The sequence below is a fragment of the Rhinoraja longicauda genome, chromosome 11, assembly GCF_053455715.1.
Source record: "Rhinoraja longicauda isolate Sanriku21f chromosome 11, sRhiLon1.1, whole genome shotgun sequence".
Lineage (NCBI taxonomy): Eukaryota > Metazoa > Chordata > Chondrichthyes > Rajiformes > Arhynchobatidae > Rhinoraja > Rhinoraja longicauda.
Genome location: NC_135963.1, coordinates 56,119,246 through 56,128,448, shown reverse-complemented (window position 1 = coordinate 56,128,448; position 9,203 = coordinate 56,119,246). Strand labels below are relative to the sequence as shown.

The 9,203-nt window shown below is 47.7% G+C and overlaps 1 protein-coding gene across 2 annotated transcripts in view; it reads right to left on the bottom strand.

Moving 5' to 3' along the window:
- Nucleotides 1-406: 406 nt before the first annotated feature.
- The window catches only part of LOC144597952 (flavin-containing monooxygenase 5-like), a 39,566-nt gene continuing 30,769 nt past the window's right edge, over nt 407-9,203 (bottom strand). The window contains exon 9 of one of the 2 annotated variants that reach the window (XM_078407781.1): nt 407-2,001. In XM_078407781.1, coding sequence (XP_078263907.1) covers nt 1,656-2,001 — 346 coding nt within the window. In that variant the 3' untranslated portion in view covers nt 407-1,655. The remainder of the gene's footprint in view (nt 2,002-9,203) is intronic. The other variant, XR_013547809.1, reaches the window with a different exon arrangement.

The following is a 9,203-nucleotide window of genomic DNA, read 5'->3' as shown; positions in this document are numbered from 1 at the left end:
GACTTGGTGGGCCGAAAAGGCCTGTTTCCGGCTGTATATATATGATATGATATGATATGATATGATATGGGGAGAAGGCAGACACGGGTTATTGATTGGGGACGATCAGCCATGATCACGATGAATGGCGGTGCTGGCTCGAAGGGCCGAAGGGCCGAATGGCCTCCTCCTGCACCTATTTTCTATGTTTCTATGTAACAGCTCATAAAATGTCAAAGGCAGATTTACCCAAGACATTTATCTTGTAATTGGGAGATTTTGCTGTGTGAAAAATAGCCTAATACCATTTTTATCTTAGTGAAATTTTGAGATATTTCTGAAATATGTTTACCTGATAATATTTACACCATTATCCCAATGATCTCAAACCTTTAACTCTTTATTTGAAAAGAAGATTGCAATAAGAGGATGGTTGAAGCACACAGTTTTAAAATTACTGATTATAAATACCACACTGTTTTAAAATTAGCAATTATAAATTCCACAAGGCACATTGTGGACATATTTGCTTCCAAGTATAATATTCCCTTCAATAAAAACAATTGTACAACATCTCAAATTTGTTTTAATCAAGGCACTTACGTTATTTCAAAATATAATTAAGATTTAGTTATAATACTTTTAAAGACAATTGGAATGTGAATCTCTACTGTTATTAGCTGATGCACAAAGCTATCACGGTATCATGTCTAGGAAGGAACTGCAGGTGCTGGTTTAAACTGAAGATAGACACAAAATACTGGAGTAACTGTTGTTCCCGATGTTGGGGAAGTCCAGAACAAGGGGTCACAGTTTAAGGATAAGGGGGAAGTCTTTTAGAACCGAGATGAAAACGTTTTTTTTCACACAGTGTGGTGAATCTGTGGAATTCTCTGCCACAGAGGGTAGTTGAGGCCAGTTCATTGGCTATATTTAAGAGGGAGTTAGATGGGGCCATACCATACCATACCATACACATACAGCCAGAAACAGGCCTTTTCGGCCCACCAAGTCCGTGCCGCCCAGCGATCCCCGTACATTAACACTATCCTACACACACTAGGGACAATTTTTACATTTACCCAGCCAATTAACCTACATACCTGTACGTCTTTGGAGTGTGGGAGGAAACCGAAGATCTCGGAGAAAACCCACGCAGGTCACGGGGAGAACGTACAAACTCCTGTAAAGCAGCAACTCTACCGCTGTGGCTAAAGGGATCAGGGGGTATGGAGAGAAGGCAGGTACGGGATACTGAGTTGGATGATCAGCCATGATCATATTGAATGGCGGTGCAGGCTCGAAGGGCCAAATGGCCTACTCCTGCACTTATTTTCTATGTTTCTATAACTCAGTGGGTCAGACAGCTTCTTTGGAGAGGAGAAAAACGTCACCCATTCCTTCTCTCCAGAGATGCTGCCTGGCCCGCTGAGTTACTTCAGCATTTTGTGTCGATCCTCAGAACAATGGAGGACCTGGTGGGAGGACGGACACCATGAGGGAGGAGGGTGGGGGGGAAGAACAAAGGGGAAACTGGTGCCGGGTGGGGGGATTTGTAACACTCTTTATGGGCGACTATTTGTATACCGTAGCACAGTATTCAAGCAAAGAGTTTCACTGCGACTTAAGACAATAAAGTATTCTATTCTATTGAATCATGGTAACACTCTGACCCATTAGAGAATCAGATAGATGGCACTGAGAGCTATCAGCAGACTTAGTAGTTTCAGCAGTATTGGCAGAGAGGCCGGTTGCTGACCATTGGAGACCACGCGTGTTCTGGTGGGCTTGATAGTGCGCTGCCACTGTGTCAGGATGTTTTCCCGAGCCTCCGGCCTTTTTCCCGGCCCAGTCAATCGGAACTGGTAAGGTGAGCAGGGGCCGAAGTAGACCTCGAAGGCCAAGCGTGGGTCGCTGGTGAGGAGCTGCATTATGTTGGGCCTCACACCGATCTGCTCAGCAATCTCATCCATGTAAGGAATGAAGTCAACTTGAATAGTGTGCCTTTGCGAGGTGGTGTACCTTTTTTTTGGCAGAGAAAGAGAGGGTTTGGTTTAGTTTATTGTCTCGTGTACCGAGCGAGGAGCAGTGAAAGGCTTTTGATGCGTGCTATCCAGTCAGTGAGAGGACAGTACATGATTACAATCGGTCCATTTACAGCGTAAAGATACATGATAAGGGTGCAACGTTTTGTACAAGGTAAAGCCAGCAAAGTCCGATCAAGGATAGTCCGCGGGTCATCAAAGAGGTAGATAGTAGTTCTGTCTAGTTGTGGTGGGCATAAAAAGAGACCGAACATAGTACAGCACAGGCCACTTCTGCCCACAGTGTCTGTGCTGAACATAACAGCGAGGTATACTAATCTTCGCTGCCTCACGTAATCCATATACCTCCAATGCCCTGCATATCCACGTGTCTATCCAAAGATGTCTGAAGAAGGGTCTCAACCCGAAACTTCACCCATTCCTTCTCTCCAAAGATGCTGCCTGTCCCGCTGAGTAACTCCAGCATTTGTGCCTATTCGAAGCTTGAACGCACTATTGCATCTGCCTCCAGATCTGTTCCAGGCACTCACCACAACAAAAAACGCCCAGCACATCTCCTTTAATCTTTGCCCCTCTCACCTTCAAGCTATGCCCTCTAGTTTTTAATATCTCCACCCTGGGGATAAAGGTTCTGACTGTCTACCCTATCTATGCCTCTCATCTATTTACTAAAACTCTCGTTTGTTATCTGGTTTGTGACTGAACGTCAGCCAAAACGGTACACGATCGTGCGACAATTTTAGGCCCACCTTACTCACCATTGTCACTTTAGTGATAATGCAAGTAGTTTCATAGAAATCGGTGTTACATTTTTAAAGTTATTCACATTTTAAAGTTTAAATCTATCTCCTAGGGAGGGAGGGGGGAGGGAGGGAGGGGGAGGAGGGGGGATAAAGGGGGTTGAGGGGGAAGGGGAAGTGGGGAGGGGAGGGAGGGGGGTAGGAGATGATGCTGCACCAATGGGGGAGAGGTTTGGGCCCAACGGTTCCACTTGGTCTAGTAACTTTATATGGTTCTTACTTTTATATAGTTTTCACTGCAGTGATCGCTAAATCTTTGTCGGGTCCTCTTTTCAAGGTCAGAGGCGACTTCCAGTGAAACAGAGCGGCATAAGAAGAGGCCGAACATAGACCAGTGTAGCACAGGGACAGTTACATTTTTTGAGGATGTAACTAGGAAAATTGACAGGGGAGAGCCGGTGGATGTGGTGTACCTTGACTTTCAGAAAGCCTTTGACAAGGTTCCACATAGGAGATTAGTGGGCAAAATTAGAGCACATGGTATTGGGGGTAGGGTACTGACATGGATAGAAAATTGGTTGGCAGGCAGAAAGCAAAGAGTGGGGATAAATGGGTCCCTTTCAGAATGGCAGGCAGTGACTAGTGGGGCACCGCAAGGCTCGGTGCTGGGACCGCAGCTATTTACAATATACATTAATGACTTGGATGAAGGGATTAAAAGTAACATTAGCAAATTTGCAGATGATACAAAGCTGGGTGGCAGTGTGAACTGTGAGGAAGATGCTATGAGGTTGTAGGGTGACTTGGACAGGCTGTGTGAGTGGGCGGATGCTTGGCAGATGCAGTTTAATATGGATAAGTGTGAGGTTATCCACTTTGGTTGTGAGAATAGGAAGGCAGATTATTATCTGAATGGTGTCAAGTTAGGAAAAGGGGACATACAACGAGATCTGGGTGTCCTAGTGCATCAGTCACTGAAAGGAAGCATGCAGGTACAGCAGGCAGTGAAGAAAGCCAATGGAATGTTGGCCTTCACAACAAGAGGAGTTGAGTATAGGAGCAAAGAGGTCCTTCTACAGTTGTACAGGGCCCTAGTGAGACCGCACCTGGAGTACTGTGTGCAGTTTTGGTCTCCAAATTTGAGTAAGGATATTCTTGCTATTGAGGGCGTGCAGCGTAGGTTTACTAGGTTAATTCCCGGACTGGCGGGACTGTCGTATGTTGAAAGACTGAAGCGACTATACACTGGAATTTAGAAGGATGAGAGGGGATCTTATTGAAACATATACGATTATTAAGGGGCTGGACACGTTAGAGGCAGGAAACATGTTCCCAATGTTGGGGGAGTCCAGAACCAGGGGCCACAGTTTAAGAATAAGGGGTAGGCCATTTAGAACAGAGATGAGGAAAATCTTTTTCAGTCTTAGAGTTGTAAATCTGTGGAATTCTCTACCTCAGAAGGCAATGGAGTCCAATTCTCTGAATGCATTCAAGAGAGAGCTAGATAGAGCTATTCAGGATAGCGGAGTCAGGGGGTATGGGGAGAAGGCAGGAACGGGGTACTGATTGAGAATGATCAGCCATGACCACATTGAATGGTGGTGCTGGCTCGAAGGGCCGAATGGCCTCCTCCTGCACCTATTGTCTATTGTCCTTCAGCCCACAATGACCATGCTGCACATAACGCCAAGTTAAACCAATCTCCTCTGCCCGCACGTGATCCATATCCCTTCATATCCATCAACCAAAGGGCTCTTAAAATGCCTTTGCCATATTTACCTCCACTACCCCTGGCACCTTGCAATATAAAAGAAAACCACGCAAAACAGAAACATACTGCAAAAAAATTCAAAAAAAAGCACAAAGTGCTGGAGTAACTCAGGGTCAGGCAGCATCGCTGGAAAACATGGATAGGTGATGTTTTGGGTTGGGATCATTGTTCAGACTGATTGGTGGTGGGGGGGGGGGGAAGAGAGCTGGAAGAGAGGAGTGACAGGACAAAGCTTGCCGAGTGATGGGTGGATATGGATGAGGGGGGGGCGAGTGGGGTTGGTAGGCGGATGGTTGGAAAAATACCATGGATCCAAAGACAAATGGAGTGAGGCAAGGATGGAAGAGTCGTGAATTGTGAATTCAAAGGATGGGATATAGGGCGAATGGGACGGAGAAAGTGTGGAGTGAGCGGCACGGTGGCGCAGCAGTAGAGTTGCTGCCTTCCAGTGCCAGAGGCCCGGGTTCAAGCCTGACTTTGGTTACTGTCTGTACGGAGTTTGTACGTTCTCCCCGTGACCTGCGTTGTTTTATTCCCCCCTGAGATCTTCGGTTTTCTCTCGCACTCCAAAGATGTACAGATTCGTAGGTTAATTGGCTTAGTATGGATGTCAAAATTGTCCCCGGTGTGAGAAACAGGATGATTAAACCACCAGAAACAGGATACTGGAACTACCACGATGCCGGGGACAGGGCTATTAAACCGTCAGAGACAGAGACAGGCTGGATGATGAACTACCACGATGCCGGGGACAGGGCTATTAAACCGTCAGGGGGTAGAGACAGGTTGGATGATTGAACTACCACATGTTCGTTGGAGCACTGAGAGTGTGGTACGGGGAGAGAGGCAGACTGGACAAAGGGCCATAAATTTAGGAGAGTGTCAAAGTAGCAGGGGTGGGTTGAAATGGGTTGTGAAGGTAACTAAGGGTTATGTGGATAACTACTGCGCTTGCTCAACTAGATAAATGAATATTGCAAATACGCCCCTGGGTGGGAAACTGCCAATTGCCATGCACATACAATGTATGATCTGGGGGGGGGGGGGTACCTGGGGGCGGTACAGAAGATTGTGCACCTCAGCGCTCTGATTGGAAGGAGCCCGAAGGGGAGGAGGATTCAGCAGAAGGGAGGGAGATTCAACGAAGTTGTACTGTATAAAGAGAAGGCACTGTCTTTGTCTCGGTGTGTCTCAGTTTAGGGAGGCACCCGGTTCTGCAGACTCGTGAATAAATTTCTTGTTTCCACGACTTTGTCTCTGGCATCGTGATTGTGAGCACTCACATTTTACATCTCACAAGCTTGGGGGCTCGTCCGGGATCGCCACTCCGGCCGCTTGGCGGAGGCACGAAAGGAAGGGAAGGTGCACCCTGCTGATTTCAGCAGTCCCTGATCTCCTTGCTTGCCATCAGCGGTTTGAGCGAGTCATATCTGGATAGGAGACTCGTGGAAACAAGAGGGAATCCGGTATCCGGAGTTCTGTCGACAGGAACAGTCGGACAGGGGATCGGAGGGAAACTCTGATCGGGATCAATCGAGCAATTTCTGTGCACGGGACCCGGGTAAGAAAATTGACTATTAAGTATTATTCGGGCGATTGGGTTCTGTCGGACGGGAAAAGTCAGACAGGGAGGATAACAGATCGGGAGGGGAGTTCCGATCGGGAGGATAACAGATCGGGAGGGGAGTTCCGATCGGGAGGGGTAGGGCGGTAAGCCCAACCCCAGCATTCCGCCTGATAGTCCGTTGGGGCGAATGCGGGTTCTGTCAGACAGGAACAGTCGGACAGGGATTCTGTCGGACGGGATAAGTCGGACAGGGAGGATTCTGTCGGACGGGATAAGTCGGACAGGGAGGATACTGTCGGACGGGATAAGTCAGACAGGGAGGATACTGTCGGATGGGATAAGTCGGACAGGGAGGATGGGTAATTCTTGTGTTAAAAATAATGACCCAGGGGATAAAAATGTACCAAGGGAAAGGGACCAAAGGAAGAAGGTCCCAACATTCCACCCGATAGTCCGTTGGGGTAAATGTTACAACTCTGGGGAGAGGGAGGCACTGGGGATAAAAATAAGGAGATCATGATTAAATTCTGTTATTTTGATTGACCAAAGGAACCAATAAAAGGGAGTTCAGTCTGGTGGCCACGACTGGGCTCCGATGAGGATTGGGTACGGCAGGCATTAAATGTGTTTGTTAATTCAAAAGCTTCCCCTAATCTGGAGGAAAGTTGTTATGCAGGCTGTTGGGTTCCTCAGGTACGTTTACTAGAATTGGCAGGTAAACAAGAACCAAATGTTCCCAAATGGGATCCCTTGGAACATTTGCCACCACCATACGTGGTCCCACCGCCTCCCCTTTCCGGGTCTATACCCGAACAACCAAGGGAAGACGGGGGGGAGACGTCAGGTGGAGGAGGACAGGGAGCGGCAGAGAATCTGCCTTCCCTAGAACTCCGTAGATCCCGTCGAATAGAGGAAAGGAGGGGTGAAACTTCAACTGCATATCCCTTGAGGGAGGTCCCCATGGGCGGACCTGACGGGGGATTCGGATTTGTAAATGTTCCCCTGACCAGTACGGAGGTTAGGAATTTTAAAAAGGAGATGAAGAGTTTGCTGGAAGATCCCTTGGGGTTAGCAGATCAACTCAACCAGTTTTTTGGGCCCAAATATATATACCTGGGACGAACTGATGTCCATTATGGGAAATCTGTTCGACTCTGCAGAAAGACAAATGATTAGACAGGCCGGGATTAGAATTTGGGAGCGATCCGAGCATCATCCAGCTGTAGCGGGGAATGTGAAGTACCCGATTGCCTCGCCCAATTGGGATAAGCAGTCCGAAGAGGGTCGGAGAAGCATGAGAGAACTCCGGGAAATAATAATAAAAGGAATAAGGGTGGCCGTGCCTAAGGGACAAAATTTTGAGCGAGCATTTGAGAACCAGCAGGCAAAGGACGAGGGCCCCAATACCTTCCTACAGAGGTTAAGAAAGAACATGCAGCAATATTCAGGGATTGACCCGGAGTCAGACGCTGGGCAACAACTTTTGAGGGCGAATTTTGTAACCAAATCCTGGCCCGATGTCCGGAAGAAATTAGAAAAAATAGAGGATTGGAATGAGAGACCATTAAATCTATTATAAACAGAGGCACAGAAAGTATATGTGCGGCGGGATGAGGAAAGGCAAAATGATGATGCAGGCGGTAAAGCAAGTGGTTGAGCAAGACCAAGGGGATAGACGGAAAGAGACCTATAGGGGAAGAGGAAGAGGAATAAGGGGAAGAATGGGAAGCGAGAGAAGAGATATAGGACGCGATGGGGCATGGAGAGCAGGACCTGCCAGGTGTTATCACTGTAATGAGGAGGGACATTTCAAAAGAGAGTGCCTTAAACTAAGGAAAGAAGTTCAGTCGTATGCCATGATGGAGGAAGAATAGGGGGGGTCAGGGGTTCCCCTCCTTGGGGTTAACAGGACACAAACGGGAACCCCTAGTAAATTTAAAACTCGGACCCCAAGGAGAGGACACAGTGTTTATGGTGGATTCGGGGGCTGAACGATCAAGTGTGACCAGAATACCTGAAGGGATGGCAACTGGAAAGGGGCATGTGCAGATTTCTGGAGTAGGAGGGAAAGTGATGGCGGCCCCGGAGATAGAAGGAGTAAAAGTCAAATACGAAAATAGGGAGGCGGTGGAAGATTTGATTTTAGTTCCACAGGCTGGAGTAAACTTAATGGGACGGGATCTGCAGATCCAGTTGGGAATAGGAACGGCACCTGTGGAAGGGCGGATAGTAATCCAATTATATAAACTAAGGGAAGAGGATGAACAGAGGATCAATGATCAGGTCTGGGCTAGGGAAGGAAATAGAGGGGGGCTGAGAATACCACCCCTCCGAATAGTCCTCAGGGAAGGGCATGACGCCGTGCGAGTCAGGCAATACCCTATCTCTATCGAGGGCCGAAAGGGACTCCAGCCAATCATTGAGAATCTATTGAAGGAGGAAGTATTAGAAAGTTGCATGTCCCCTTATAATACCCCGATCTTACCCGTACGAAAGACAGACGGAACATTCCGGCTTGTACAAGACCTCCGAGAATTAAATAAGGTGGTCCGGACTAGGCATCCGGTGGTCCCGAACCCATACACGATTATGGGACGGATACCCCCCAGTCACAATTGGTTCAGTGTAGTGGATTTAAAAGATGCATTCTGGAGTTGTCCCTTGGATGAGGGGAGCCGAGACTTGTTCGCTTTTGAATGGGAAAACCCAGGAACGGGTAGAAAGCAACAGTATCGCTGGAAAGTACTTCCTCAGGGATTTACTGAGTCTCCAAACCTGTTTGGTCAAATCTTGGAACAGGTGTTAGAGGAATACCCGTGTTCTCCCCAGATCCAGCTCCTGCAGTATGTGGATGACCTCCTGATCTCTGGAGAGGGGGAAGGGGAGGTGCGGGATGCCACTATAATATTACTAAATTTCCTGGGAGAGAAGGGACTAAGGGTATCGAGGAATAAACTCCAGTTTGTGGAACAAGAGGTGAAGTACCTGGGCCACCTAATTAGTGGGGGAAAGCGAAGAATAAATCCTGAAAGAATCGCAGGAATCACAGGCTTGCCGATGCCTCGGAATAAAAAGGAAATCAGAAAATTTCTGGGGCTAAT